The following is a 17,066-nucleotide window of genomic DNA, read 5'->3' on the forward strand; positions in this document are numbered from 1 at the left end:
CCTCCTGCTGATAGAAGCAACAGGTTGATCCTGGCCCTCAGAATTAAGTTGTGATAAGACTGCCCCTACCCCTAATTCAGATGCATCAGTTTGGACAATTAATTTTTTGGAGTAGCAGGGGCTTTTCAGGACAGGTGCAGAGCACATGGCCTGCTTCAGCTCCTCAAAAGCTTTCTGACAGTTTGCTGTCCATAATACCTTCTTAGGCATTTTTTTAGATGTGAGGTCATTAAGAGGGGCTGCAATGGAGCCATAGTTCTTTATGAACCTCCTATAGTACCCAGTGAGGCCTAAAAAGGCTCTCACCTGAGTCTGAGTTGTAGGGGGAACCCAATCTATAATAGTTTGGATTTTCCCCTGAAGTGGTGCAATCTGTTCTCCACCTACCAGGTGTCCCAGATAAACCACTTTCCCCTGCCCTATCTGGCACTTTGAAGCCTTGATAGTGAGGCCTGCCTTTTGCAGGGCCTCCAAAACTTTCCATAGGTGGACCAGGTGATCATCCCAGCTGGAGCTAAAGACAGCTATATCATCTAGATATGCTGCACTAAAAGCTTCCAGCCCTTGCAGGACTGTGTTCACCAACCTTTGAAAAGTGGCAGGTGCATTTTTCAATCCAAAAGGCATTACTGTGAATTGGTAATGGCCTCCAATGGTTGAAAATGCAGTTTTAGCTTTTGCATCTTCTGATAATTTGATCTGCCAATACCCTGCAGTCAAATCAAAGGTGCTTAGATACTTGGCAGATGCCAGTGTATCTATTAGCTCATCTGCCCTGGGTATAGGGTGAGCATCAGTTTTGGCTACCTGGTTGAGACCTCTATAGTCTACACAAAACCGCATTTCCTTCTTTCCATCCTTGGAATGAGGTTTTGGTACAAGTACCACAGGAGAGGCCCATGGACTTTCAGAGTGCTCAACCACTCCTAGTTCAAGCATTTTCTGTACCTCTTGCTTTATGCAGTCTCTGACATGGTCAGGCTGCCTATAGATCTTACTTTTGACAGGCAAGCTGTCTCCAGTATCTATAGTGTGCTCACACCAAGAAGTGGTGCCTGGCACAGTAGAGAAGAGTTCAGAAAACTGACCCAGGAGATTTATGCAGTGGTCTTTCTGCTCAGCAGTAAGACAATCTGCCAAAACTACACCTTCCACTAGAGCATCTTGTTCTGAGAAAGAGAAGAGATCAGGGAGAGGGTCACTCTCTTCTTCCTGTCCCTTATCTGTTGCCATGAGCAGGGTGAGATCAGCCCTGTCATAGTAGGGTTTCAGGCGATTGACATGGAGCACCCTAAGGGGACTCCTGGCAGTGCCTAAGTCAACTAAGTAGGTGACTTCACCCTTCTTTTCAACAATTATGTGGAGTCCACTCCATTGGTCTTGGAGTGCTCTTGGTGCCACAGGCTCCAAGACCCACACTTTCTGCCCTGGTTGGTACTGAACCAAAACAGCCTTCTGGTCATGCCACTGCTTTTGGAGCTCTTGGCTGGCCTGAAGGTTTTTACTGGCCTTTTTCATGTACTCAGCCATCCTAGATCTGAGGCCAAGTACATAGTCCACTATGACTTGCTTTGGAGCTTTTAAAGGTTGTTCCCAACCCTCCTTAACAAGTGTTAGAGGACCTCTCACAGGGTGTCCAAATAGGAGTTCAAAGGGGCTGAAGCCCACTCCTTTTTGGGGTACCTCCCTGTAAGCAAAAAGGAGGCAAGGTAACAGGATATCCCATCTCCTGCGGAGTTTTTCAGGGAGTCCCATAATCATGCCTTCGAGAGTTTTGTTAAATCTCTCCACCAGTCCATTAGTTTGTGGGTGATAGGGTGTGGTGAACTTGTATGTCACACCACATTCCTTCCACATGGCCTTTAAGTAAGCAGACATGAAATTGCTTCCCCTGTCTGATACCACCTCTTTTGGGAAGCCCACCCTGGAAAAGATTCCCAGGAGGGCCTTTGCCACTGCAGGAGCTGTAGTGGTCCTTAGAGGAATTGCTTCAGGATATCTGGTGGCATGGTCCACTACCACCAAGATAAGCCTATTGCCTGAAGCAGTAGGAGGGTCAAGGGGGCCAACTATGTCAACCCCAACCCTTTCAAAGGGAACCCCAACCACAGGCAGTGGAATAAGGGGTGCCTTTGGAGTGCCACCTGTCTTGCCACTGGCTTGACAGGTTTCACAGGACTTACAAAATTCCTTTGTGTCCTCTGACATTCTAGGCCAATGAAACAAGGGAACAAGCCTGTCCCAAGTTTTCATTTGCCCCAAATGTCCAGCTAAGGGAATGTCGTGGGCTAGAGTTAGGAGGAACCTTCTGTACTCCTGAGGAATCACCAATCTCCTGGCAGCTCCAGGTTTAGGATCCCTTGCTTCAGTGTACAAAAGGTTATCCTCCCAGTAAACTCTGTGAGAGTCACTGACATCCCCATTTGCTTGTTTGACAGCTTGCTGCCTTAGACCCTCTAGTGTGGGACAGGTATGCTGTGCCACACTCAGCTCCTCCCTGGCAGGCCCCCCTTCACCCAAAGGCTCAGCAGTGTCTGCTTCCAGCTCCTCTGGTGTAGGTTCTGCACAGGGTGGAAATTCTTCTTCCTCAGAAGTAGAATCCACTGTAGAGGGAGGGATAGTAGGTAGTGTTTTACCTTTACTAACCCTAGCTTTAGGGAGCACTTGGTCCATTCTTCCAGGATCCAAGTCACCCTGTCCTTTTTGCTTTTTGGCCTGAGCCCTGGTTAAAGCAAAAATATGCCCTGGAATGCCCAGCATTGCTGCATGAGCCTCCAACTCCACTTCTGCCCAAGCTGATGTCTCTAAATCATTCCCTAATAGACAGTCTACAGGTAAATCTGAGGCAACCACAACTTTCTTTGGACCAGTAATCCCCCCCCCCCCAGTTGAGATTCACAACAGCCATGGGGTGGCTAAGAGTGTTGTTATGAGCATCGGTTACTTGGTACTGGTGACCAAGTAGGTGTTGTTCAGGGTGGACCAGTTTCTCTATTACCATTGTAACACTGGCACCTGTGTCCCTGTAGGCCTGAACCTCAACACCATTTATTAGGGGTAGTTGCTTGTACTTATCCATGTTAAGGGGACAAGCAACCAAGGTGGCTAAATCAATAGCCCCCTCAGAGACTAACACAGCCTCTGTGGTCTCCCTAATTAGACCAACCCCAACTAAGTTACCAAAAGTGAGCCCAGCTACTCCCTTGGATTGGCTATTAGTAGGTTTGCTCCCACCACCACTGCTATTACTTGGGCCACTAGGTGTAGCAGCAGGGGTTGTAGTGGTAGGAGGCTTGTTGCTTTTCTTTGGACAACTGGGATCTGTTGTCCAATGGCCTTTTGTTTTACATAAATAGCACCATGGTTTCTTTTCTTTGTTTTGATTTGAAGAGGATTTGGGCCCACCACCCCCACCTGAGTGTTTTTGTGGGCCTGATGAAGACTCATTTTTAGATTTGTCCCCACCCTTGTCAGAAGACTTACCATCCTTCTTCTTGCCATCTTTGTCACCCCCTGTATGAACTTTTCTGTTCACCCTTGTTCTGACCCATTTGCCTGCCTTCTTTCCCAATTCTTGGGTAGAGGTCAGATCAGAGTCTACCAGGTACTGGTGTAACAAATCAGACACACAATTATTAAGAATATGCTCTCTCAGGATTAAGTTATACAGGCTTTCATAGTCAGAAACTTTACTGCCGTGTAACCACCCCTCCAAGGCCTTCACTGAATGGTCAACAAAGTCTACCCAGTCTTGTGAAGACTCCTTTTTGGTTTCTCTGAACTTCATCCTGTACTGTTCAGTGGTTAAGCCATAACCATCTAGAGGTGCATTCTTAAGAACTGTAAAATGATTGGCATCACTTTCCTTTACAGTAAGGAGCCTATCCCTACCCTTTCCACTGAAAGATAGCCATAGGATAGCAGCCCACTGCCTTTGAGGGACCTCCTGTACAACACAGGCCCTCTCAAGTGCAGCAAACCACTTGTTAATGTCATCCCCCTCCTTGTAAGGGGGAACTATCTTGTGAAGATTCCTAGAATCATGCTCTTTTGCAGGATGACTATTTGGAATACTGCTGCTGCCACCATGGGTTTCAAAACCCAATTTCTGTCTATCTCTTTCTATCTCTAAGGACTGTCTATCTAAATCCAGCTGTTGCTTCTTGAGCTTCAGCCTGGATTGTTCCACTCTCAATCTATTGAGCTCCCTTTCTAACATTCTGTCATCAGGGTGGGTGGGTGAGGCATGTCTTGATACAGAAGAATGGTGAGAATGAACAGAGGGAGACCCTTCCCTAACAGACGGCACTCTAACATTCTGGCCTACAGAAGTAACACTTCTACTGTTATGGGGAAACAACACTTTTACTGTGATGTGAATTCACAATCAGTACCAGCTATGCTAGGTGGCCTGCTAAGGGGCAGGTTGGAAAGATTCCCTCCCAAATATTTTGCTAGGGTTGCCCCAGAATCAGAGTGGGAACCATCAGCTAATTTCTCAACAGAAGTGCCAACTAAGGACTTATCTTGTTCAATGAGCATATTAACCAACAGTTGTCTTGAGGGATTCTTCCCTACCCCTAAACCTCTATCTATGCAGAGACTCCTTGCTTCCTTCCAGCTAAGTTTGTCATAAGCTATGTTGGACAGATCAAGAGATTGGCCTATACCAGACATGATAGAAAGTGTTTAAGGGACAGAAAAAGTGAGAAAAAAGTTTCAGAACTTTTTAAAGAACAGAAAAAAACTTTTTAAACTTTTTAAGAACTTTTTGAAAGTTTAGAGGTACTTTTCAGCACTTAGTAAAAGAAGTGAGAGAAGAAAAGCAAAACGTTTTGGTTAGGTGTACATACACTGAACTTGTTTTGTATATTTTTCTCTTATGAAAAGTACAATGACAAAAGTGGTAAGTAGTTGCAAAGTACTTATCCCACCGCTGCACAACCAATGTAGGAGGCTGGACTGGCTTGTAGTGAGTACCAAGGGGTACTTACACCTTGCACTAGGCCCAGGTATCCCTTATTAGTGTATAGGGGTGTCTAGCAGCTTAGGCTGATAGAAAATGGTAGCTTAGCAGAGCAGCTTAGGCTGGACTAGGAGACGAGTGAAGCTCCTACAGTACCACTAGTGTCACTTGCACAATATCATAAGAAAACACAATACACAGATATATTAAAAATAAAGGTACTTTATTTTTATGACAATATGCCAAAAGTATCTCAGTGAGTACCCTCAGTATGAGGATAGCAAATATACACAAGATATATGTACACAATACCAAAACATGCAGTAATAGCAATAGAAAACAGTGCAAACAATGTATAGTCACAATAGAATGCAATGGGGGCACATAGGGATAGGGGCAACACAAACCATATACTCTAGAAGTGGAATGCGAACCACGAATGGACCCCAAACCTATGTGACCTCGTAGAGGGTCGCTGGGACTGTGAGAAAACAGTGAGGGTTAGAAAAATAGCCCACCCCAAGACCCTGAAAAGTGGGTGCAAAGTGCACCTAAGTTCCCCAAAGAGCACAGTAGTCGTGATAGGGGAATTCTGCAGGAAAGACCAACACCAGCAATGCAACAACGATGGATTTCCAGACGAGAGTACCTGTGGAACAAGGGGACAAAGTCCAAAAGTCATGATCAAGTCGGGAGTGGGCAGATGCCCAGGAAATGCCAGCTGTGGGTGCAAAGAAGCTGCCACCGGATGGTAGAAGCTGAGGATTCTGCAAGAACGACAAGGGCTAGAAACTTCCCCTTTGGAGGATAGATGTCCCACGTCGTGAAGAGTCGTGCAGAAGTGTTTTCCTGCAGAAAGACCGCAAACAAGCCTTGCTAGCTGCAAAGCTTGCGGTTAGGGTTTTTGGATGCTGCTGTGGCCCAGGAGGGACCAGGATGTCACCAATTGCGTGAGGGGACAGAGGGGGCGCCCAGCAAGACAAGGAGCCCTCTCAGAAGCAAGCAGCACCTGCAGAAGTGCCAGAACAGGCACTACGAAGTGGAGTGAAACAGTGCTCACCAGAAGTTACACAAGAGAGTCCCACGCCGCCGGAGGACAACTCAGGAGGTTGTGCAATGCAGGTTAGAGTGCCGTGGACCCAGGCTTGGCTGTGCACAAAGGAAATCTTCGTGGAGTGCACAGGAGCCGGAGTAGCTGCAAAACATGCGGTTCCCAGCAATGCAGTCTAGCGTGGGGAGGCAAGGACTTACCTCCACCAAACTTGGTCTGAAGAGTCACTGGACTGTGGGAGTCACTTGGACAGAGTTACTGAGTTAAAGGGACCTCTCTCGTCGTGCTGAGAGGAGATCCTGAGGACCGGTGATGCAGTTCTTTGGTGCCTGCGGTTGCAGGGGGAAGATTCCGTCGACCCACAGGAGATTTCTTCGGAGCTTCTAGTGCAGAGAGGAGGCAGACTACCCCCACAGCATGCACCACCAGGAAAACAGTCGAGAAGACGGCAGGATCAGCGTTACAATGTCGCAGAAGTCGTCTTAGCTACTTTGTTGCAGTTTTGCAGGCTTCCAGTGCGGTCAGCAGTCGATTCCTTGGCAGAAGGTGAAGAGAGAGATGCAGAGGAACTCTGATGAGCTCTTGCATTCGTTATCTAAGGAATTCCCCAAAGCAGAGACCCTAAATAGCCAGAAAAGAGGGTTTGGCTACTTAGGAGAGAGGATAGGCTAGCAACACCTGAAGGAGCCTATCAGAAGGAGTCTCTGACGTCACCTGCTGGCACTGGCCACTCAGAGCAGTCCAGTGTGCCAGCAGCACCTCTGTTTCCAAGATGGCAGAGGTCTGGAGCACACTGGAGGAGCTCTGGGCACCTCCCAGGGGAGGTGCAGGTCAGGGGAGTGGTCACTCCCCATTCCTTTGTCCAGTTTCGCGCCAGAGCAGGGCTGAGGGGTCCCTGAAACGGTGTAGACTGGCTTATGCAGAAATGGGCACCATCTGTGCCCATGAAAGCATTTCCAGAGGCTGGGGGAGGCTACTCCTCCCCTGCCTTAACACCTTTTTCCAAAGGGAGAGGGTGTAACATCCTCTCTCTGAGGAAGTCCTTTGTTCTGCCTTCCTGGGCCAAGCGTGGCTGGACCCCAGGAGGGCAGCAACCTGTCTGAGGGGTTGGCAGCAGCAGCAGCTGCAGTGAAACCCCTGAAAAGGCAGTTTGGCAGTACCCGGGTCTGTGCTAGAGACCCGGGGAATCATGGGATTGTCTCCCCAATACCAGGATGGCATTGGGGGGGCAATTCCATGATCTTAGACATGTTACATGGCCATGTTCGGAGTTACCATTGTGAAGCTACACATAGGTAGTGACCTATGTGTAGTGCACGCGTGTAATGGTGTCCCCGCACTCACAAAGTCCGGGGAATTTGCCCTGAACTATGTGGGAGCACCTTGGCTAGGGTCAGGGTGCCCACACACTAAGTAACTTAGCACCTAACCTTTACTAGGTAAAGGTTAGACATATAGGTGACTTATAAGTTACTTAAGTGCAGTGGTAAATGGCTGTGAAATAACGTGGACGTTATTTCACTCAGGCTGCAGTGGCAGGCCTGTGTAAGAATTGTCAGAGCTCCCTATGGGTGGCAAAAGAAATGCTGCAGCCCATAGGGATCTCCTGGAACCCCAATACCCTGGGTACCTCAGTACCATATACTAGGGAATTATAAGGGTGTTCCAGTATGCCAATGTAAATTGGTGAAATTGGTCACTAGCCTGTTAGTGACAATTTGGAAAGAAATGAGAGAGCATAACCACTGAGGTTCTGATTAGCAGAGCCTCAGTGAGACAGTTAGTCATAACACAGGTAACACTTACAGGGCACACTTATGAGCACTGGGGCCCTGGCTGGCAGGGTCCCAGTGACACATACAACTAAAACAACATATATACAGTGAAATATGGGGGTAACATGCCAGGCAAGATGGTACTTTCCTATCAAAATTATCTATCACAAGACAGCCTGGTTTTGTAAGGCAGGCACCTGCGTTTTTGGTCCTGGGCCCTGCGTCCATATAGGGAAATCTACCAAACCCAGACATTTCTGGAAATTAGACATCTGGGAGAATCCACAGAGGTGTGACTTGTGGGGATTTCCCAAAGTTGTCTTACCCAGAATACCCTGCCAAGGTGAAATGTTGAATAAAAAATAAAAATGTTCTTGCATTTCTGTCACACAAAATACAGGAATATGCTGGGATCCACAAAATTCCTACCACCCAGTGTTTCCCCACGTGTCATGATAAAAACACTACCCCACTTGAGTGCCTGTACCTAGTGCCTGCGTCAGGAATGGATTACCCTAGGGTCAACAGTTGCCCTCATGTAAGGACGAACATTGACAGTTGTGTGATCTCTTCCAGTCGCGGGCACTAGACCTACCCACACAAGTGAGGTAGCATTTTTATCTGGAGACTTGGGGGAATACTGGGTGGAAGGAAATCTGTGGCTCCCCTCAGATTCCAGAACTCTCTATCACCGCAATGTGAGGGAAAAAAATATTTTTTTCAAAAATTGAGGTGTGCAAAGGATTCTGAGTAACAGAACCTGGTGAGAGCGCCACAAGTTACCCCATCCTGGATTCCCCTAGATGTCTAGTTTTCAAAAACGCACAGGTTTGGTAGGTTTTTCTAGGTGCCGGCTGAGCTAGAGGCCAAAATCTACAGGGAGGCACTTTCCAAAAAACACGTCAGATTTCAATGTAAAAATGTGATGAGTCCAAGTTTCCTGTTGTGGGCATTAGGCCTACCCAGGCTAGTGAGGTACCATTTTTATCGGGAGACTTGGGGGAATGCTGGGTGGAAGTAAGTTTGTGGCTCCTCTCAGATTCCAGAACTTTGCAGCACTGAAATCTGAAGGAAGAGTGTTTTTTTGCCATATTTTGAGGTTTGCAAAGGATTCTGGGTAACAGAACCTGGTGAGAGCCCTACAAGTCACCCCATTCTGAATTCCCCTAGGTGTCTAGTTTCCAACAATATATAGGTTTGGTAGGTTTCCTTAGGTGCCAGGTGAGCTAGAGGCCAAAATCCACAGCTAGGCATGTCGCAAAAAACACGTCCGTTTTCTTTTGAAAACTGTGATGTGTCCATGTTGTGTTTTGGGGCATTTCCTGTTGCGGGTGCTAGGCTTACCCACACAAGTGAGGTACCATTTTTATCGGGAGACTTGGGGGAATGCTGGGTGGAAAGAAGTTTACAGCTCCTCTCAGATCACAGAACTTTGCAGAACCGAAATCTGAGGGAAAGGTGTTTTTTTTCCACATTTTGAGGTTTGCATAGAATTCTGGGTAACAGAACCTGGTGAAAGCCCCACAAGTCACCACATCCTGGATTCCCCCAGGCGTATAGTTTTTAAAAATGCACAGGTTTGGTAGATTTCCCTATATGCTGACTGAGCTAGAGGCCAAAATCCACAGCTAGGCACTTTCCAAAAAACGTGTCGGATTTCAATGTAAAAATTTGATGTGTCCATGTTGCGTTTCCTGTCGCGGGCATTAGTCCTACCCACGCAAGTGAGGTACCATTTCTATCAGAAGACTTGGAGGAACACATAATAGCAGAACAAGTGTTATTGCCCCTGGTATACGTTTTTTCCTTCCAAATGTAAGACAGTGTGTAAAAAATACATCTATTTGAGAATTGCCCTGTAATTCACATGCTAGTATGGGCACCCCAGAATTCAGAGATGTGCAAATAACCACTGCTTCTCAACACCTTATCTTGTGCCCATTTTGGAAATACATACCATCATTTGGCGTGGGTAGCTTAAGTGGACAAAAAGTTATGAGGGCCGAACAACCAAAAATAAGGCAGGCAAAGGGGGGGGCGGCGAACGTTGAACAGCCAATCAAAGCTCTTCTCAGCAGGTGAGTAATAGGAAGGGGATTGAAGCGGTTGTGGCAGGAAGTGGCTACCGATATGGATATATGCGCAGGCTGAACATAAACAGCACTCAGGAATGATATGATGCCTAGCGAAATTGTTCGTATGCAAAAGAAAATAATTATAGGTTATTAATTGTCTAAGATAAACGCACATATCTAAGAACATTCTTAAAATGGGTAAATGTTCTAAATGTATAAGACGTGTATAATGTACGATCAGCAATGCTCTGCTGCGGGTCCGAAACTCACACTAACTGCGGCCCCCCGTCTGTCGGGTCGGAGTGGGGCATTCCAAGATGGCGGCTCGGCTGCTTCCGGCCCGCCAGTCCGTCGTCTGTGTCGGCGGCGGGGAAGCAATGGCGTCCGGGAGCAGCCGCTGAGCGCTGGGGTCGTGTGGCTTTAGACCAGGTGAGCGGTAGCGCGAGCCCAGCATCGCTCGGGAGCGGCGTCCGCCCGTCCGCGGCCGCGCAGCCGCTCAGCGAGGCGCGTGAGGTGACTTGTGAGTCACAGGCCCACCCCGTGCGCCCGAGGGTGTACGGGTCTGTATACATGGAGCTGAGCCTGGCCGAGCTCTCGCTGTGCATGCTGGGACTTGTAGTCCTGTCTGCACCTGCCTGGGATCTGCGGGGTGAGGCCTTGGCTGGCGGCTCATGGTAGCACTGACCACGTGTGCAAGAACATCAGGTGCGCGGGCTGCTGCAACCATAGGAGGAATATGCCGGGAACATATACTTTTTTAAGACGTCCATCGTCTAATACTTTGCCAAGATGCTGATGGGACACCCCAGCCTGGAATCTTGAACGTAGCATTACACCTTCCAGTTCCCTGGTTGTCTGCACCTCTCAGCAGCTCGAGCCACAGCCTGAGTCCAGCTTGGGAGCAGCACTTAGGCCGTCAGCAGAGCAGGTGGGATCTACAAGGTGTTTTCTGCCTTGTGGCCTCGCCCCTGCCTGCTCCTGGCCTCGGGGAGTAGGTCTGTGCCCTCAGCTCAGCACCAGAGCCCTGGCCTGCAGAGCCAGTAGCACTTAGGACATCAGCAGAGTGGGTGCAGTCTGCAAGGTGGTTTCTGCCTTGTGGGCTTGTCCCTGCCTGCACCTGCTCCCAGGGAGTAGATCTAGGCCCCTGTAGCTTGTTACCAGAGCCCTGGCCTACAGAGCCAGACCAAGGTCTGGCGCTGCCATAAAGGTGACCACGAGGGATTGGACTCTGTCAACTCAGTCAACATTTAATTAAACATAAGTATTTTGCCCTAATGAGTCACTTAAAAAGTATCCATTGATCTCCCTTAAATGGACATTTTCGAGCAAACAGCAGCTGGACCTTGCCCTCCCACCCATCTCCATTAATCCGAGAAACAGCCAGCCCCTGCGGGTCTGCAGATCACAGAGTGAGGATTGTAAAAGTAACAGATAAAGAAAGGAGAAAGCTAAATAGACAAATAGATACATATAGGAGTAGAGAGAAGAGGTAGGGAGAATATGGCAGATAAATAGGGCAAGTGGAGGGGGGGGGGGGGGCGGAGAACATGATTAGCTGTGGTGGTAAGCAAGCAGTGAATGGCAACAAAAAAAACGTGGAAAGGAGGGGGGGACAAATGGTGGAGGGAGTTGCTGAATGAACTATTTGCAGCTGCGCCTCGTACTCAACTGTTTCTTCATGCTTGTCGTGAATGGCTGTGTGATGAATAGGAAGAGGAAAGGTAGAGAGTAGGTTGCATATCTCTTGCTTTTCTGGTGAGAAACAAGGGATGCATAGTCACTTGTGCGCTTAATTCTCTTGTGGTACAGCAGCCTGGTGGGATGATTCAGGGGGTAAGTGGCAGCAGACAATCCTAGGACTTCTAGGCAAAGGGTCAAGTCTGCAAGAGACTCCACTGGTGGGCTGTGATCATGACAGGGTTGGTATAGTAATATGGACTTTGCTGCAATAAAGCGATTTCTGCTCCATATAAGCATTGTCACGTTTATACCATACATAAAATTAGATGTTTTTTTATATCCATTTATCTGTATCCACAGAATTGCCTTATTTCACTCACTTTAAAGAGACTCATACGGTATTGAAATATCACTCAGAGGCACACTGTAAACACAGAAGGGTTACACTTAGCTGCTACGTTTTAGTTCAGTTCTGTCATGGTGTGACGACAGAAATCAGAATAAATTGCACATCCTTGACCCTATTTGAAGGGAATGATAACCCTAGGTTATCGACGGAGTACCCAAGCCTTAGGACTTATCCAAAGACTTTTAATAAGAGGCGTCTCTATGAAATTTGCTACTGCACTGTTAAGTATCTAAATTAGAACTAGATGACAAATCGAGGCTCTTCATCAGTGTTATAGAGTTTGACGCACTGAAGAACCTACACATTATTACTAAAGGTTGTGAAAAACATGTTGGCCTCAGTTGTCCTAGACCCATGAAACAACTGTGATCATAAATCAATAAGGGCAATCAAACAACGCATCCTACATTGTTGGTGTGCTTTCTTCCTGTGTTTTCATGCATCCTGCATTGTTGCCATGCTTTCTTCCTGTGTTTTCATGCATCCTACATTGTTGGTGTGCTTTCTTCCTGTGTTTTCATGCATCCTACATTGTTGGTGTGCTTTCTTCCTGTGTTTTCATGCATCCTAAATTGTTGCCGTGCTTTCTTCCTGTATTTTCATGCATCCTAAATTGTTGCCGTGCTTTCTTCCTGTATTTTCATGCATCCTACATTGTTGCCGTGCTTTCTTCCTGTATTTTCATGCATCCTACATTGTTGCCGTGCTTTCTTCCTGTATTTTCATGCATCCTACATTGTTGCCGTGCTTTCTTCCTGTATTTTCATGCATCCTACATTGTTGCCATGCTTTCTTCCTGTTTTTTTCATGCATCCTACATTGTTGGTGTGCTTTCTTTCTGTATTTTCATGCATCCTTCATTGTTGGTATGCTTTCTTCCTGTGTTTTCATGCATCCTACATTGTTGGTGTGCTTTCTTCCTGCGTTTTCATGCATCGTACATTGTTGCCGTGCTTTCTTCCTGCATTTTCATGCATCGTACATTGTTGCCGTGCTTTCGTCCTGTGTTTTCATGCGTCCTACATTGTTGCCGTGCTTTCTTCCTGTGTTTTCATGTATCCTACATTGTTGCCGTGCTTTCGTCCTGTGTTTTCATGCATCCTACATTGTTACCGTGCTTTCTTCCGGTGTTTTCATGCATCCTACATTGTTGAACATGTAGCCCTCCCCTTCCGTTCTAAGCAAGTTCTTTACCCCCAGACCAACAGAAAGCTGACATTCCTCATTAACTGTGCGCAAGCATGCCCTTATCTGCCAAGCAACCATGGTTGGTCATACCATATGTATGCAACATAGTGCCATGACAATAGAACTCGTTGCCAGTCGATATTGGACTCAAATCCTATTTTGTAAAGTATAAAGCTGCCTTATAGAGTGCTCTTCATATACATTAGTACTTCCCAGATGTGCCAGGAATTAATTGAACATCACCTGGAGACGTTTCCTAGAGTGCAGTATGTACGTACCCCATTTCAGTTTTAATATTGCCATTGCACAATTTACTTGCAAAATCATTTAGGTTTTAACAAGTATGCAGGGCTCCTTTAATTATTTTGCCAGTAAGGAGTCCCTCTCCCCTACGTCTAGCAAATTCATTAAGTTTAGGAATCAGGTAAATCATCATCAGATGGAGTTACTACGTGACAGTCTTTCCACAATGGTGAATCATAGAAGTGTTACTTATACTTTATGACTGTCCTTTTATTTCCTTTTCTTCAGGACACAATGTTGAATTTCAAGATCAGGAAGTATGACGACTGTGACTATGAAGTTGTACGGACCATGTTTGCCTCTGGGATGAATGAATATATCCCATCAGTGTTCCTGCATGTGCTGAAGCAGCCCTGGGTGATTCTGGTGCTCACCTGCTTCTTCACCCTCCTGCTGGTGAGCTCCAGATCCCTCCTCCTCCCTATTTTGGCACTCACGCTCCTGCTAGCGGCAGGCAGGCAGCTGGTCGGCTACATCTGGTCGCTCTACATTGACAAGTGCTTGACAGGAGACTTGCTGGACATAGGAAGGACATACATGGAGAGCAAGGGCTCCTGCTTCTGGATTGCAGAAGCTGAAGATAGCATCGTAGGTATTGTGGCAGCCAAGCCTGCAGAAGACGAAGAGGCTGAGCTACAGCTGAAGCGGATGTCGGTGAGGGCAGACTTCCGTGGCTTGGGAATTGCCAAGGCTCTATCCAGGACAGTGATCGACTTTGCGCGAGAGCACAACTTCAGATCTGTGATCTTGAACACATTAATGGTGCAGAAAGAAGCAAAGAAGATGTACGAGAGCGTGGGGTTCAAAAAATATCTGGACGACGATATCCCCCCACTTTATGGAAAACTTGTCAACTTTACAATTTCCAAGTACAGATATGACATTGCGTCGAAAAACTGATGGGCACTATCCCGGGCAGCAAAATGTACCAGTATCTGTCTTCTCAATGTTCTAGGCAGGTTGTACTCATTCCAGGTGGCGATCTGATTCAGTTCATGTGGCAGTGATGACACATGACTTCTATTTTTTGACAATAGCCTCACATTTTTCCGACTTCAAGTGCAGAAACTTTGTGGCAAATGGATCCTAACTGATATTTCTTCTTGTGCACTATGTAAAGAGTAGTTTTGTTCTCGCTCTCCAGTGGTTTCGGCACATATAAGTAGTTGACTACGCGTAGATGAGAAATAAAGTTTTAGATGATTTTTGTTCATGCAAATCGAATTCTAGCTTCTTTATTCATTTCAGCAAAACATGCTGCTTGTGTATATCATGTGTTCGCTACATCTCAGCTCAAACTACACCATGCAATTGTAATTGGTAGCTGAAGGTGGAATCATGCATAATTCCATTGCGATTACACCTGATCTTGAATCATTAATCCCCTACTTCGTATCGCTGCAGCCTACAACGGAAGGCCTCGCTGAACTTGAACTTATACGAGATGCAAGTTAGGTATCTAAACAGAAGATCTAACTAATAGATTGTTAAACTGATTTCTCTTTCAGCTGCAAGCAGGGATCCACCTGGATATGTTCTGAGTCTTGCCCCATTTTATCCATTCATAAGAGATTTTAGGGAAGGGGTGAATTGTGAACTTGAGCAAGATCAGACAGTAATACTGATATTCCAAAGGGAGGTGGAAAAAATGAGGCACAATTTGTAAAATTCAGAAGTATGTTTGAATAGCTGCAATCTTTGCATGTACTGCACATAAGCCAATGGGTAGAGTCCTGAAAAGGGCTGGAAGCCATGAGAGGCAGCAAATAGAAGAGAGCATTTCAAACATTAATTCTTTGGTGATTCTGTAGTGTGGGCGTTCATTGGTAGCACTAGAAACAGTGGGGAAGGGAGGTCACCTTACCACAATATTCATCACTTCTCATCTGATAGTTGAGATGTATTCTAATTGGCAGCATCTCTAGAAGGGTGTAAACAGAATGCAAAATGATGTACACATACCACATCCTCCCATAAGAGGAGAAGCAAAGAAACCAATGCAGATTTGATGGTTGAAGGTTACTGCACAAGATTAAGGGAGGCGGCGTTGAGAAGTGGAGCAGGAAAGATGAGTCTACATCACTTTGAATGAATAATTGAAATTCCTAAATTGCATTCGCCGAACCAAGATGGTGTGATGCTGTTAAAACAGGTGTCATTGGGAAAGGCCGATTTATATTTGCTCATCTATGTTGGCACATCTGATAAGTATACTAGGATGGAATAGTGTGTGCGTTTTACAGTATCAAAGTAGCTCCATTGGAAACTTGGAAACTTTGATTGTTCTTTGGTATTTCTTGGATTTTTGACCCAGAAGCAGGGTGCCCTACATGCCATGAAATAATGCTTACTGTGTGTTCATCAGTGCCCATCTTACAGCAGTACAACAAAGAGTCCACAAAAGAAGCAGCCTTTCAGCAATCAAGCCCTCCAAAAAAGCAGCAAAAATCTGGGCTGTGGAAGCAATTGATGAGCAAGGACAAGTCAGCACTCATCAGAGAGCAACAGTGAGCGGGGGGGGGGGGGTCTCCAGTATAGGAGCTTGGGGGAGGGGGAAGGTTTTGAGGAAAAATGTAGCTGAGCAGGAAGAGTTGAGTAAGCAAAAGTAGAACAACACAGAGTACAGGAAACTAGTATTTTTAGGGGGAATCAGCACATTGGAGAGAGAGAGAAAGTAAGAAAAGTAGTTCCGTGAGGCCAGCTGTCGAAGGATTCAAGTCACTCGGTCAGAAGGATGGGAGAGAAGCTGTGCCACAGTCCAGGGACAGATGAAAACGGAGGAGGACGAGAGATCAAATAAGAAGCAAACTAATGAGATTGACAAGAAAGCCAACCACTGATAAGTAACTAGGTAACCCAAAAGAAAACCCACTGCATTATGGCCTTAGTATTGGTATCGCATATGGAAGTTCTTCAGTAACAGACTTATGACGTAGCACATTGTTATTTGCCATTGCACCAAAAACAGTACAGCTACATCCTTAAACATAACTTAGCTGTTGGATTTAGCATTTAGGTTTGTTGCACATTCTCTCTTCAAATACCACAGAACAGTGTTGACTCTTCCTGGGAGACTAACCAGGACTTGCACCTCAAATCAAATCAAATCATTAACATTTATAAAACGCGCTACTCACCTGTGCGGGTCTCAAGGCGCTAGGGGGAAGGGGTTACTGCTGCTCGAAAGAGCCAGGTCTTGAGGAGTCTCCGGAATACGGAGTGGTCCTGGGTGGTCCTGAGGATGGTGGGGAGGGTGTTCCAAGTCTTGGCCGCCAGGTAGGAGAAGGACCTCCCACCCGCTGTGGAGCGGCGGATGCGGGGGGCGGCGACGAGAGCGAGGCTGTTGGAGCGGAGAAGACAGGTTGGGGCGTAGAAGCTGAGGCGGCGGTTGAGGTATTCTGGTCCCTTGTTGTGGAGGGCTTTGTGTGCATGGGTGAGAAGTCAGAAGGTAATCCTTTTGCTGACGGGAAGCCAATGCAGGTGTCTCAGGTGGGCGGAGATGTGGCTGTTGCGGGGTATGTCGAGGATGAGGCGGGCGAAGGCGTTTTGAATTCGTTGCAGACGTTTCTGGAGTTTTGCGGTGGTCCCAGCATAAAGGGTGTTGCCGTAGTCCAGGCGG

The 17,066-nt window shown here is 46.8% G+C and overlaps 1 protein-coding gene across 2 annotated transcripts; it reads left to right on the top strand.

The window, feature by feature from the left end:
• Positions 1-10,167: 10,167 nt before the first annotated feature.
• On the top strand, positions 10,168-14,666 carry LOC138259245 (probable N-acetyltransferase camello). 2 transcript variants are annotated; one of them, XM_069206888.1, is made up of 2 exons: positions 10,168-10,296; positions 13,676-14,666. In XM_069206888.1, exon 2 carries the CDS (start codon positions 13,682-13,684, stop codon positions 14,345-14,347), a length of 666 nt encoding a protein of 221 aa, XP_069062989.1. In that variant the 5' UTR covers positions 10,168-10,296; positions 13,676-13,681; the 3' UTR covers positions 14,348-14,666. The 2 variants fall into 2 exon arrangements, with proteins under 2 accessions (XP_069062989.1, XP_069063056.1); XM_069206955.1 differs by lacking the exon at positions 10,168-10,296 and adding an exon at positions 10,377-10,572.
• Positions 14,667-17,066: the final 2,400 nt, after the last annotated feature.

This window comes from Pleurodeles waltl, chromosome 1_1 (assembly GCF_031143425.1).
Source record: "Pleurodeles waltl isolate 20211129_DDA chromosome 1_1, aPleWal1.hap1.20221129, whole genome shotgun sequence".
NCBI classification, from domain to species: Eukaryota; Metazoa; Chordata; class Amphibia; order Caudata; family Salamandridae; genus Pleurodeles; species Pleurodeles waltl.

Coding starts and splice junctions, on each gene's coding strand:
- LOC138259245 (XM_069206888.1), top strand. CDS start 13,682: ATGTTGAATTTCAAGATCAGGAAGTATGACGACTGTGACTATGAAGTT.